The sequence below is a fragment of the Epinephelus fuscoguttatus genome, linkage group LG15, assembly GCF_011397635.1.
Source record: "Epinephelus fuscoguttatus linkage group LG15, E.fuscoguttatus.final_Chr_v1".
Classification (NCBI taxonomy): domain Eukaryota; kingdom Metazoa; phylum Chordata; class Actinopteri; order Perciformes; family Serranidae; genus Epinephelus; species Epinephelus fuscoguttatus.
Window position 1 is genome coordinate 15,711,985 of NC_064766.1, and position 14,764 is coordinate 15,726,748.

At 39.6% G+C, this 14,764-nt stretch overlaps 1 protein-coding gene across 1 annotated transcript in view; it reads left to right on the forward strand.

Annotated features, from left to right (window-relative positions):
- The window catches only part of ak5 (adenylate kinase 5), a 104,159-nt gene extending 90,289 nt beyond the window's left edge, over positions 1-13,870 (forward strand). The window contains exons 12-14 of the mRNA XM_049599252.1: positions 10,058-10,174; positions 10,605-10,805; positions 13,097-13,870. Of these exons, the coding sequence (XP_049455209.1) occupies positions 10,058-10,174; positions 10,605-10,805; positions 13,097-13,162 (384 nt within the window). The 3' untranslated portion in view covers positions 13,163-13,870. The remainder of the gene's footprint in view (positions 1-10,057; positions 10,175-10,604; positions 10,806-13,096) is intronic.
- The last annotated feature ends 894 nt before the right edge of the window (positions 13,871-14,764 follow it).

Here is a 14,764-nt window from a genome sequence, read left to right on the forward strand (position 1 = left end):
GATGTAGTCAGGTGACAATTTATTTTAAGAAGTTGGTCAAAATCCAAATCTTTTTTCACATTTATGAGTAGGATGGAATTTAAAAAGTAAGTTTGAATTTCTTAAATAAAATACTCACACACTAAATATTAAACAAAACTTTTGGATAAGTATTAAGTTGATTCAACTTAATTCAATTTTTCCATGTTAAAACAAGTCATGTTGGTTGGACTAAACTAACTGAGTTAGTCTAACTGAGACTTGTGGGACTTACTGAATAATGCCAGAGTTGGAACTACTTAAAAGGATCTGTGCAAAGTGCTACCTTAATTTTTTTTTAAGTTGAACCATGAATTCGTTTTTAAAGTGCACTTTAAAATCTGTTTTTAATGTGTGAGCACTGGAGGTTTCAAGTGTCCACATCACACTTTTGTAAGCTGCATATTGAACCATGATTAGCTTCAGGTCATGTCACTAAATCATGGTTATAATCGTGCTGAGATTGAAGGTGTGTATGGAGAAACTCATTAGATGAATGTGAAAACAGCTTTCAAGTGTCAGACTCTGCAGATAATCATTCCACACAGTGAAGTTCAAACATACAGGAAACGTAGCAATAGGCGAAACACATGATAAAGTGAAGGGGGACTTTGAAAAATGTATAAGCAGAACGGCAGTCCAATAAAATCTGATATTAATGCAGTGGGATTCAGCCCCCAGCGATGCACAGTGCAGGTGAGTCCACTGTGCATTGCATTCATTATCAGAATCCTACATCTTCTGGTCAGACTGTGAGTTCAATACCACAGTCATCTAATGTTCCCGATCACTCTGGCTGATCAGACCTCTGCTCGGGTTGAAATTGGATGGAGAGATGCTGGGAATTTATATTCTTGTTTATATAACTGCAGTGAGAGCAAGAACAGTGTCAAAAGTTAATGACAGTGAAAGTGTTAATGCAACTGATAAAAAGCCATGTAATTAACACATCTGACTTCTGCTGCTGGTGGCTCACAACCCTATCTGTGCTACTTCCTGTCCCGTGCTAATAGAAATAATAAAGCTGGCAAAACTAACAGGAGACCGAGGGAGATGTCAGTCAAGCCACTCTGTGCACACACGTTTAATATTAATAATAGTATTAAACTAAATCATTTCACAAGCCAGCCAGTAACAAAGGTCATAGTTTACCAGCAGAATATTTTCATCCGTTCTGTTTTCTCCCATACGTTATAAAAAAAGCAGGCAAATAATTTACCTCCCACCTCTCAGTGAAATATTAATAGCTTTCGAATGCAGCTTAAATCACATTATATGTGCACTATGGCAGGTGATAGATATTTAGCTTCCTCATTTTCAGCATCTATAATCACGACTGTGGACATTATGAACAGTGATGCATGTTGCTGCTGGTGATTATTAATCCTCAGCTACATATTCTACTGGTGGTTGGCGGAGAGCTTTTTAATGGAACTGCACAGAGTCTGTGACATTTTGCATCAAAACACACCCTGCCTGTCACTCACACACACTGACATCACCGTTTCACATGTTCAAAAGGTGTTTATACATACGTGTGTGTTCAGCTGGTTTGTGAACATCACACATGCACTACAGTTGGCCTAAATGCGTCACAAACATTAAGTGTACTTCTCACATTAAATACTTGAATACAAATTCACAGTCTGTCGAAGCAACCAAGAGGACACTTAGCCTTTAATCGGTCCAGGGAGGATTTATTGAGTAATGTGCAATGCAGCCTTCAAACACAGTGTGGTATGAAGAAATTCAAGAAATTAGACGATTAACGGACAGAAAATAAATCATAACAGTTTTAATAGTAGATAACTGTTTCAAGAGTAAGGCTGGGAATATTCTATAATTTCTTGTAGTCCGCAAATTACACGAAAGCACCAAAACTAGACAGACGTTGACCCAACTGTCAAGTGTTGTCTGATAAATCTTATTACTCTGTGTCACATCAGTGAGACACACTGATGCAGAGTGATGTGCTCCTTTATTACAATGGACATGAGCACTGTCTTTCACTTGAAGTCACACGCACACCATTCTGCTGTAAATACTCACTACAGCACCAAATGTGTGTTAATCCACTGTTGAAAACAGTCCCCAACAAATGACACTATTTACTCCTCTCTGAGTTGCAGTTGCTAAAAGCTACAGTGCCCAGCTGTTTTAGGAAATGAGTTAGCCTTTCCAAAAATTTAAAGTATGTATTCGTGACCTGTTTTTAAGGATGTACATTGTCAGAGGGGCTGAGAACCACAGACACTATTCATGGGCAGATAACACATTGTTGATTTTGGTCTTTTCATGGGATTAACTGATGAGAAAAATATAGTATGGGCTAGCTTTATCATTCAAGTCATTTATCAAATGAAAATATATATTCACTGGTTCTCCCTCTCAAATGTGCGAATTTGCTGCTTTTGTTCTATATCATTCATTATAAATTGATTAATTTGAGTTTTGGCGGGTTAGTAGGATTAAACAAGCAGTTTATATCTGGATATGTGACATTTATCACCATTTTAAGGCTGCAAATATTTTGATATCAATTAATCTGCCGATTACTTCCTGAAATTATCATTTGTCTATATAATTTCTAGAAAAGCTATTAGGAAACATGCATTATAACTTCCCACAGCTCAAGCTAATGTCTTCAATGGTCTTGTCTGTCCAGAAGTCCAAAGGTCAAAAGTATTAAGTTAACTATCATGTACAACAAAGAAAAGCATCAAATCATTAAATTGGAGAGGCTGGAACCAGTGGATGTTTGGCATTGTGCTTTCAAAAATTACTAAAGTGATAATTCAATTGTCTAAATAGTTGCCCATTAATTGATCGACCTTTTACAGACTGAAAAGTTAATCGATAAATACAAAGAAAGAACTGACAAATGGTCAATAAGGAACATTATCATTATAGGACTACTGCCAACAAATATTGATGTCACATTAATGACAAGAATCCTGGAGGTTAATTGCAGTGAATGCAATTAAGAACTTTTACCATCTAACAGAAAAAAATGTCAATAGTTCTGTTATGTATATTTGCAGGGGATTAATGAAGTGTTTTAACAGCAGGGACTCAATGAATACGTCCACATGCTGAGGTTTCTGGCCTCAAAACACACAGTGTCACTTGAAAAAAGTGTTGTACCACTATCCAACTGCTTTGAGCAAACAACCTGCTGCTGCTGATACCTTTCTGCTACAAGGACAAAGAAAATGTCATTCCCGAACAATAAAAGGAGACGTCGCAACAGGATTTGTGATGTGGATTTTTTACTCCACTTTTTAGTGAAAATACAAAAACTCACAGATCTGCAGTCCCTCAGTTTGCAGCATGGGTAAATAAAAGTCAAAGATGTTTTAATGCCTTTGCAAGGCCACTGTGATGGTGGTTGTTACTCATTTACTTTCTTTTCTGTTACAAGCCTGCTTCTCTCATCACAAATCAATTGATCTGCAGTCTTGGCAGAAGACCTGACAAAGTGTCCGCTCAGCTTCAGAGAATTTTTGGGGTGGACAAAATTACACAAACTGAGATTAAATTCTACTTTGGATGCAGCTGGCAGAGACTTCCTGAACAGCACAAAATGAAACAATCTGCAGCAGGTGCTGGACTGTCTGGTTGTCAGTAAAAGCAGCTGCCTCACAGAGAAAAGAAAGAGACGAGAAAAGAGCTGAAGTCCCTCAACTGTAAAATTTAATGTTAAGCAGTGGAGGAAAGAAATTTCAAACAGACTGAGAATATCTGCCACAAGGAGCTGAACGCAGCTTAACTGTATTCATGTAACATTAAAATTAAATCAGTCAATTAAATCATCAATTTTTTCCCCAAGCCCTAGTAATCGCTTCCTCGACCATGTTCAGAGACAATGTTTCTTTCAGGTAACAAAACACTATATTCATGTGCCGCATGAGCTTCGCAAGGAGGTGGTTGGGGAAGATGGCGCCATAAAAAGTGCAGCATCTTGACACCAGAACCTTGGGTCTGAGTCCAGACACCTGCCTTAGATTTATGCAACAAATAAATGAAAGTTTCATATTTTGGACCAACAATTGATACAACAGAAAACATAATCTCCAGAAAATCAAAGACATTCAGGTTTTCCATTATTGCAAGCTTTAGAAAGTGGTGCATCAAACAGATTTTCAAGCAATAAAAACACCCACGCACAGATTTACTTTAACTTTCTGTCATCTAAGTGGAGAAACCCAAATGCGTTCAAGCGTGGCTCAGCTGTCTAAGCTTCTTACAGCACATTAGGGTCATGTCCCATGTGTTCACTAACATCATCACTGCCAAACGCTTATTTTTCTGGTGTGTGAGTGAGTTAGTTATGGAGAGAGAAAGAGAGACACTGATTTAAAAGGAGGATAAATAATAACACAGAGGGATTAGTGGAGTGCAGGTTTACAGCAGGGCACATTACAGAAACTACTGTAAAACAAAATCACACATCCGAGTCGATGGTTTAATCTGAAAGTGAGACAAACTGCTGCACTTGTGAGTGTAAAAACTGATGAAGTGAGAGTTTGACTTGGTAAAAAGTTACCCTGCTGTTGCCTGGCAACACAGAAAATAAAATTGTATGTTCTCTGTTAACTGAAATCCCTTTGCAGACCGTCATCTTCCTGTCTGACCACATGTGTGCTCTCTATAAATCTGAACATACAGTGAAGAGTGCAGTCAGAAAAATCTGTCTTAAGAGTTTTTTCCCACTATGTGTGATCTTGGTGTGCATTTGAAACACACATCCCTGAGGGAGACATTCATTCACAGCTGCAGATTTTGAGCTGAAACCAAAAATCTTTAATATTTAATGTGTTAAACTACCACAAGTAGTGGATTTCTTGATTTCCTGTGGGTGCTGCACATGATTTATTGCATATTCTGGCAGCTCAGGGTCTCAGCCCAGGGTGTTGAGTTAGTCATGAATACTCAGTTTAGAGCATATCTGGCTTTTGACAAGGTCTTGTCATCGCAAAGCATAAACTACCGGCACCATTTCCCCCCTTCGTCTTCCGCCCTGTGAGTTTTCCTCTACAAGGATAAGATCACCGTTCAAGTTAATTACTTTAAAAACTCAGTAAAGGACGAGAACATGCACAGAATTTTAGTTTTGCAATCAACATCAATGTCACTTAGGATGCATGGGGGCTTTGACGACAGTTAAGAGTCTGAACAATGAAGCGGTTTGAATAACAATCAAAATGTCTATCTTTAGATATAGGCAGATGTAAAAAACAAAGAAAAACAAAAACAAACAAAAAAAACCCCCCACACAGTCCGATCTTAAAAACATCAACTACAGCAGACTAGTTACTACTGCAAAGCTGATAACATGTTGCTAATCCATCTGAACTGGTAGCTAACTGTCCCCAATGTTCAAAATACTCTTGAATGGCATTATACGATACAATTCGATACAGTATACCATAAGATACGATAAGATTCAATACAATATACTTTATTGTCCCTATAGGGAAATCAGAAGCTGTACAAATATTGCTACCTTACAATATCAGTCCAGAAAAAAATAAAAAGCATACACCATAGAAAAATATAAAACATATACTACACATAACAGTACTGCACATCAGCCACTCATGCACACAACACAACCCCTAAGCATCAAGCAACATTATTTTAAATCTTAACTGAAGTTGGCACAAATGAATTTTGAGAAATGATTTAGTTTAAATATGAGCATCCTGTATCGTCTGCCCAGAGGTAAAAGCAGATGATATTACGGCATTAAGAACAGATAAGTCACTAGAACAGACTTTTAATGTGAAACTGTATCTATTGAGGTTCATTCATCAAGTTCAGCACATCTTGTTGGATACAATACAGGGAAAACAAACTCAGCTGTCAGATTATTAGGTGCTTTACACCTACCTAACGCTTATACAGTCCTGTAATAAATCCTGCCTTTCTGAAGGTTATGATGTTCAGTTTCTGATTAAACTGTTTGAGAGAGGTGTTGATTCAACGTTATGGTCATTTTGGGACCCTGCAGTCTGTCATTAGACTGAGAAGTGTTTCTAATAACAAGTCTGCCCCGGCTGATATCCTGAACATGATGGGCAAATTATTACAAACAGGAATAAAATTTACGAGGGTCGGATTTACTGAAGCTGGCCATGGTGAATTGACTCACATAAATCCAAACCTTACAATGATATGCAGCAATCAGACACGACAACTATGCACCAAATTATTCCTTACTCCAACATATTACAATCCAAAACACCCTCTCTTCTCATATAGAGTTGATAAAAGCAGATAGGTGTCCATTTGTTGGGTGCAGCAGCATTAACAAAAGAACAGGAGCTCAGCAGTTTACATGTACTTATGATAGGATGAATAGTACGCTGCAGAAAGCTGTTACATAAACCCACGGATGTGAGTGGAATTACTTCTTTAATGGCTGGCTAAATATAAAACTTTTGGACTACATATCCTATCCTTTACAAAAGCATTGCATTTCTCATAAAGCCAGTATAACAGAGAAGTAATTGCATGTAAATGCTACTAATCTTTACATCCATAAAGTCAATATACAGCATAATCTGCTACTAGAGACCCAAGCCTGAGTCTGGGTCAACAGGAAATCACCAAAACAAGCACAACTTTGCAATAGCTGTAACCATGTACACATGTTGTCCCTTTTTGCCAACTGGCAAGAACAGTTAATCAGCTGTACTTTGGCTCAGGATCTTGGATAAGTCTGTGTATCTATTTGGATGTTAAGCCCTTTTTGTGATAGGCCATTTGCATTTTGCATCACCACGCCCTTTTAGCCAACTGGCATAAAACACAGACTGTATATAAAAATGGAGGTAGCTACCATGACATCACCTTTTTTGTGGACTGCCATTTTGAAGCCTCGAGTGTCGCCATAATGGGTTTATAACTTATAACTAATATGCATAACTTTGGGTGTTAATAAAATGTAAACAGGTGAGTTATAATAAAAAAAAAATCACCCCCTGTACAGTTGTCATGTATGTTGAAATTAGCTACAAGGTCTAAAACCATTTTTGTACCAGGCTGTAAACATGTTAATTTCTGCTGTCGGGCATTTTAACATGGAGGTCTATGGGGATTGCCTGGCTTTTGGAGTCAGCCTCAAGTGGCCATTCAGTAAATTGCAGTTTTTGGCACTTCTGCATTTGGTTTATTTTTTCGCCTTGGATATTGCTGCTTGACTTAGACGCAAACACACTCACACAGTTGATCTTCATGCTAAATATCAGCCTCCTAGGGCAAAAACTGTTGTCACTAAAGCAACCCAGTCTCACTCCGAAGTTTGGGTAGTGACTTGCGGCGTCATACGCAGCATGATACACAGCTGGTCGCCATTATAGTTTAATGGCACTCAGCAGCGTCAGGGGGAAACGCAGCGGGACAAACACTGATTTTCACCCAGGAGACCGGTGTTCACGTCTCATAAGATTATGAAGCCAAACCCTGTTCTTTTTTCCAAACCTAACCACGTGCTTTTGTTGAGTAAACCCAGCCACGTGCATTAGTTGTTGGAGGGGAAAAAATATCAAGTCACACTGTTGTACTGGCGTATTGCGTATATTTTGAAAGAGTATGTAAACTGTAAATTTGTAAGTGTATTGTGAAAGAAGAATGCATGTAGCAGGCAGAACTCGACATGGTGTCCAAGAACGTCAACAACCAACGCACCCAGGGTACCTGTCACGTCATATCTGGACGTGGAAAGTCCATGACCAAACGTCGATATGTGATGAATTCTGAGTGAGAATGTGTTGGCTAAAGGGTGGGGGAATGGAGTCAATACCAGGGGGACCAAACCTGCTGGAGGGTCTGGTTTTAGCATATTTGGGATGGATGTGTTCCCCTCTATATAATTACTGCCTTGCAGCTACTGGCGGCAGCTAACAAACCCATCATGTTATGTCACAAAGCAATCAGTAGCATGAAGCATCACAATGGATGTGCCAAACTAACAAAACCAGAAAAGAAAATTCAGCAACCAGAGCAGCATAATAGGAGTAAAATAAGCATAATCAACAGACACCAAGGCAACCACAAGCAGACTTTAGAGAGCAATAATCCCACACTAAAAATGACAGAACACAACAAAGATGGAGGAAACACTTACCAGAGCTTGTTGAAATGAAACATTTCAGGGTAAATGCTGTAGCTCCAGGAAACAACCCTGCAGGATGAGGTGGCCTTTAAGGGGGTGGCAGCTGGTATGACAAATGAACCTCCAGCAACAAGATGTGAGAAAAACACCATTATTTCACCCACAAAGTCCTTTTGAAGTAACATGATGCAGCTATGAGCAGTTTAGCTTGATTGAGTTGGCAAACTAGCAGAAGGACAGCAGAGTGAAGGAGCAGGTGGAGCTTCATAGCCTTAAATAGGCCGGCTCATTGCTGGGGGTGCGCTTCATTTGTACTCCAGTGAGGAGAGTGTGTCACATGTGTGGTTTCAATTAGCCTACCTGCACATGCTAGCTATGATAGCCACTTACAATACAGCGTGTTAGACATAATTTGAACTGAGAACGAATGTTTTCATTTTAAGTTTGACACTAATTTGTGAAAATTAAAGTGGGGCTTTGAAAATATATGTATTCAATTATATTCCAATATGAAATGCATAGATTATAAACACACAACACCTTGTATGTTCAACTATTGACAAAGAAAATGTTATATTGTTTTTTCCTCCTGTTACTGTTGCTTGATTTGGACCCCCAGACTCATAATAGCTATTGAATTATAAATTAAATGGGTGTGGTTGTCTCTGAGAAACTGCTCATACATTTTAATTGGTCACACATACAGGCTAACTTCAGTCCCAGTCTCTTCAGCTAAAACTCACTATTAGAAATAATTCTCAGTAGCCATTTTATGTTTTTAACATTATTTATTATTTATCCATGGAAACTTCCCTTAGCAATTCCTTTTATGCAGCGTCCTGGTTACTCAACCAGTGTAATGCACAAAACCTTTCAGTACTTTCAACTCCTTTTATTAAGCTTACCCTGTCTAGTATTTGCTGACACTATGTCAGACAGATTTTTGCAGATATAGTTTGTGGATTTAGTAGATTACATAACATTGGAAAGGTATTTCTTATTTGTTTTAATTTGGCTTCCCTGCCTTGCAGTATCATCTGTCCTGTGCTGCTGTCCAGCTTTTATTGAAGCAGTTTGGTCTTAAAGGTACAGTGTGAAGGATATAGTGGCATCTAGTGGTGAGTTTGCAGAACTGAAACTTCTCCTATGTGCCAAGCGTATAGAACTATGATGGCCGATACAAAAACATAAAAACCAGAATGGCCCTGTCTAGAGCCAGTGTACTGTAGAATAACATGGCAGACTCCCTGGAAGAGGACCTGCCCCATATGTAGATATAAACAGTTCATTCTACGGTAACGGAAACACAATGATTTTTTTTTGCAGGGGATTATTCACTAATGAAAACATAGTAATGAATAAAACATACCTTTTCTGCCAATAAATCCCTCTAAATCCTAGACCTTAAAGTGTGCATTTCTTTAAATTATAATCCTTACACACATTTTTGTATTCAGGGCTGCTGTCAAATGTGCAGCATTGCAGACCTACATAAAAATGCAGATACACCTGTGACTGCATATATTAGGATATCCTGCATGGGAGTTATTTATGTACCCTATAATAAGCATATATCAGTGCATATACTGTATATACATACCTGATTAACTGTGAAGGGGGGCTGTAGGAGACATATGAGCTGCTCCTGAGGAAACCCTTCATTCCTCCAACTCATCATGTCGCCTCAAGTACCCATTATGTGCAGTGAGTACTAAAACAAGCGCTAATACAAGCTTAGCTCATCAACAGAGAGATGGTCACCAACAAATTTTAGGATGTATTAAGTGTTTAATTTCATTTATCAAGGGAAAACGTCAAACAACTGCTTCTCAAATGTTAGGTTGCAGTTGATTCATATATGAGTTTGGGGTTTACATAGTGATTTATACTGGTGCTGGTTTGTGTGTGTTTGCTGTCTAGGACACTCTGCTGGAGCTGCTGTGTGATGCGGTGGCGGCGGCGGTACGACAGGGGAAGGGTCTCGTGATCAGTGGCTTCCCCAGAGACCTGAGACAGGCTGAGGAGTATGAGGCCAAGGTCAGAGCACCAAGACTGACAGGGAGAGACTGACAGACAGGTGGACACTGGGAACATGAATAAATGAAGACAGAGTTCACCATGTATCCACAAAAACTTAAATAAGAGCAAAGTGAAGAGAGACTGTAAAAAGACACTCATCTTGTTTGATTTTGAAACTTTTTTTTGAGATATCAAATAAATATGACTCATAGTAAAAAAAAATGGAGATAATGGTTGAAAATATGGGGCACGATAAACAGAAACATTTGATCTGCTTGTCCCAAGAGCAACAGGTGGAAGAAAAATGTCCCTTCTTCCTGATGCAGAGTGATAGAGTAACACTAACACTGGTGACCCAACAGTACAGTAACCTACAACATAAAGTAAAAGGGAGGATGTAGCCATCACCTGGACTTGTTGCTGACATTCCTTTTACCCTGTGTGTCAGATGGGGGAGCCCAGTGCCGTGCTCCTGCTGTGCTGCACGGCAGACACCATGTCCAGGCGTCTGCAGTGTCGCCGCAGATCCAGCTCCAGCCTCCAGTCCGCCTCAGACAGAGACAGTGCCCTGCACAGGAAGGCTGAGGGCTTCAGCAGCGACAGCCAGGCGGTGACAGCTCATTACGAAAGCAAGAATCTTCTGCACACGGTAAGGTTGTTTTTAGGGCGAAACTTGTTTTTATCGTGTGTAGCTGGACACAGCTTACTCTGTCAGGGTTAGTGGTTTATTTCCCACTGAGGGCAACAGCTCTCAGAGGTTCAGTTTATTCCTCGAAGGAGAATTAGCTCATTTATATCCACATCTCTGCTTAAGTTTATTCACAATTAAAGGGACAATACATTTTTTTTCCTCTCACCTGTAGGGCTATTTATCAGTCTAGATTGTTTTGGTGTAAGTTGCTGAGTGTTGAAAATATTTGCCATGGACATGTCTGCCCTCTCATACAATGAAGCTAGTGTCAATTGGCTTGTGGTGCTCAAAGCACCAAAAGGTACATCTAAAAAAAACTCAACAGTAATGTTTCTTACCAGAAATCATGACCCTGTTACTCAAGATAATCCACAGCCTTTGCTGTTTGCAGTTTCATTCAGGAACTATTTTCTTTCTATCGAGCCACACTTGCCAACTGTATCACTGTGCAGAAGGAAGCGTGCATCTACTACTTGCTCATCTAGCAACACTGATTGATTTTCTCAACTGAAATACAGGGTGAGAAAAAAAAGGACAATAAAAACACAAAAAGCAATATAACAATACAAATACAATACAACAAATACAAACGTAAAAAAGAAAAAAAAATTGAAGGGATCTTGTGTAAAGTAATATGAGGATCTATCCACCAGAGGAATGACTTAAAGGAAACAACGACCATTCATGTTACCTCTGGAGTGTGTCTCAAGATTCTGGGGAAGGTAGGTGTTTTACGAACAGTGTCCAGTACGACCTCCCACAATTACATTACAATTACAATACATGTTAAACGTCAGACAGGTTAGATGCTGCTACCTCCATGGAGATTGTCTTGAGAAATGTTTGAAGCCATAGTCCCTCTTTCACCTTAATCTGCATCCTTCCACTTCATGGCTCTCAGTCTTTTGGCTGTCATGCATCCAGTTGTTAAACTTTGTTCATTGTGTTTGGACCAGTTTTCTTTAACAGGGTCATTCAAAAGGCACATTGCTGGATCACAACAAACAGTAAAGCCAATGATTTTTCCCAAGGATTGTATAACATTTTCCAAGGTTTTTGTTTCAGTGCAAGTCCATATCATATGATAAAAATATATCCTTTATCCTGTTTGCAGTGCCAACGAAGGTCAGAGTCGGAAACACCCATCCTATGCAATCAGCACCACTGAGCTAGCTAACGTTCACAGCTTAACCAGGAGGACTGCATTGTTTACATTTTTGGCTGTTATGAGCACAAGCCTCACATCCATGAGTAGATGCACACTTCCTTCTGCACAGTTGGCAGGTGTAGTTTGGTTGAAAGAAAATAGTTCCTACATGAAACAGCTCACAACAAGGTGTGTGGATTATCTTGAGTAACCAGGTCATGATTTCTGGAAAGAGACATTGCTGTTGAGTTTTTAACAATCTAGACTGATAAACAGCACTACAGGTAAGAGTAAATATGTATGTACTTCACAAGTTCCTCAAGTGTTTTTTGTAGCCAAAGAATTGTACCCTGGGTACAAAAGTCCCCAGTATTTACCTCTCCAAAAAAATTTTAATGATCCTTTCGGCAGAACTTTTCTACTTTAGATTTTGTGTACTTTGATGCAAAGTACAAGTGTCTGGCTACAAAACAAATTAGGTCTCATGAGCTGTTTAGAGAAAAATAATGCATGAAGATTGTTTTTAAGAATGTGACATGCATACACAAATATGCCCAGTCTGCTTGATGTCACACAAATGAATATAAAACAGAGACAGCGACTCCTCATGGCGCATCCGAAAGCATCTGCATGTGTTATCCTTTAATTCATTCAGATTTCCTTTGATTTGTTACCCAAATCAAAGCTTTATAGACAAAGTGAATTAACCTAAAAACAGTAAAGGTAAACGATACAATTTTCAATCATCTCTACAACAGAGGTGATTATTTTAGAACATGTCTGGAGCTCAGAGGTTAACTTGCTGTGTGTTTCATGCCTCTACTCCTTTCACTGACGTTTCTATTGACATGAGGGTCAGGAGCTAATCACAGAATTTCTGTTCGGGGGTTGTACTGTTCCTTTTAAAATGAGCTGTTTGAACGTTTAAATGCCACGTCAGGTGTTGTGTGTGTGTGTGCGTGCGCAAGCTTAAATGCCACAGCAGGTATTGAGGTCACCAGTCTGCTGTGAGCTTGCGCAGGTTGCACTTCAGCAGACTGCACGTGAAGACACTGATGGCTTTTGAAAGGCCTCATCTCAGCCAGTTTGTCTCCGTCTGCAGGTTGACGCCGAGACGTCGCCAGATGACGTGTTTGCCCAGATCTGCCAGGTGATGGAGACCTTCTGATTTCTACAATTTCCTCAACACTACCACCACCACCACCACCACCACCTTGCACACCCCTACACTCTTATCTCCAAGAGGTCCACCTGTGAAGACCTTTTCTCTCCCTGTCTCTGGAGACCCGCACCCACATAACTTCACACCTGCACCAGACATATGCTCATTGAACTGTGTGGTATGCATGCCCCCAAACACTCCCAGCAATCAGTGAAACCTTCTGCTTTTGACACTGACAAAGCGCCTGGTTGTCACAGTCTTTGCTTCACCCACTTGCATTGTCTCTTACATTGACCTCAATATATGCTGCCAACTGCCGGACTGAGGCAGATAACTGTACTGAGAAAAATAGCATACCCTGCTGTGACTGAGAGCATGTTTTTAGTTGAATGTAAAATCCCTCTGCCATTCTCTCCCCCAAAGGAGCCAAGAGAGGGTGTTCCCGTCGTGCCGGAAAGTGGAAAAATCAGTGTGTGCTCATGCTCTCATGCACAGCAACATGCTTTGTATCGTAACAAGCATGCAAGAATTACAATCAAGCTTAAACTGCCTTTTGTGCATTTAAATAAAAAGCAGCAAAGAATTAAGAGTATTAAAGATTATCGCATTTGTATGTTTCCAAGCTCATCGTACAGGTGCTTGTTTGAGTCTGGTATTTAACATTCAATAAAGCCAGTGCATTTGCTAAATGGAGGATTTCTGAGTGCCTGCTTTGGTGTTTTGTGTTTGTGTGTTTGTGTGAGTGTGTGTGCGGACAGGGAAAGGTCACAGCTGATCTGATAGCACCATCTGCTGGTGAGGAGATCACAACAAAAAAGTGCTGTAATTATGAGATACAGGGATAAGAGGTTCAGCATCACTGTTTAAAATGCACAGAAACATAACTTGTTAGTCCACATTTAAGCTGATATAATACATGGATCCAACATCAGCAAAATGACCTTTAACTGCAGCACTCGGAGTGTCAGGGAGTGTTTGAAGTGACCACCAAAGGTCACCTGTGGGGAGCATGAACAAAGAAATCAGGCGCTTGAACATTTTCTCGATGACACCTGGAGGTTCATGAATTGCTTTCATTCTGAAATAAAAACTGTTTTTACACCAAATATTTAAAGAAACCATAGAAGCACAAACATGAAACAACACAGCAGGTAGAGGAGATGGCGAGTTAGCGGTCGATCATTGTGCTTACCAGTTAATGAGGAGTGACCAGTATGACATCACTCTAGGTAAAACACATTTTCAGTGTATGTTGTTTCCTTTTGAAGTTGTGGAGAATGATTACTGTAACAGTCTTATTGGCATGGAATCAGATCACATATATTGAACTTCAAGTTACATTAAACATTCCTGAAAGACTTGCAGTATTTTGCATTCATCATGGCTGTGATCATGGTAGCAATCTTAATTACAATTTCTTGATTAGGGAAATACAGGTTTTCGGAACTGCCTCTTGTATATCTGTCCAGAATACATTACCGTGCTGAAATGGCAATCCTGATTTTCAGTGAATCGTCTGAGACAAACATTGTTCATCTTTAAAACATGAGAATCTCACACGTTTCTGTTTCATATCCCTTTTTGGATCGACATGCGAAAACAAGGAAG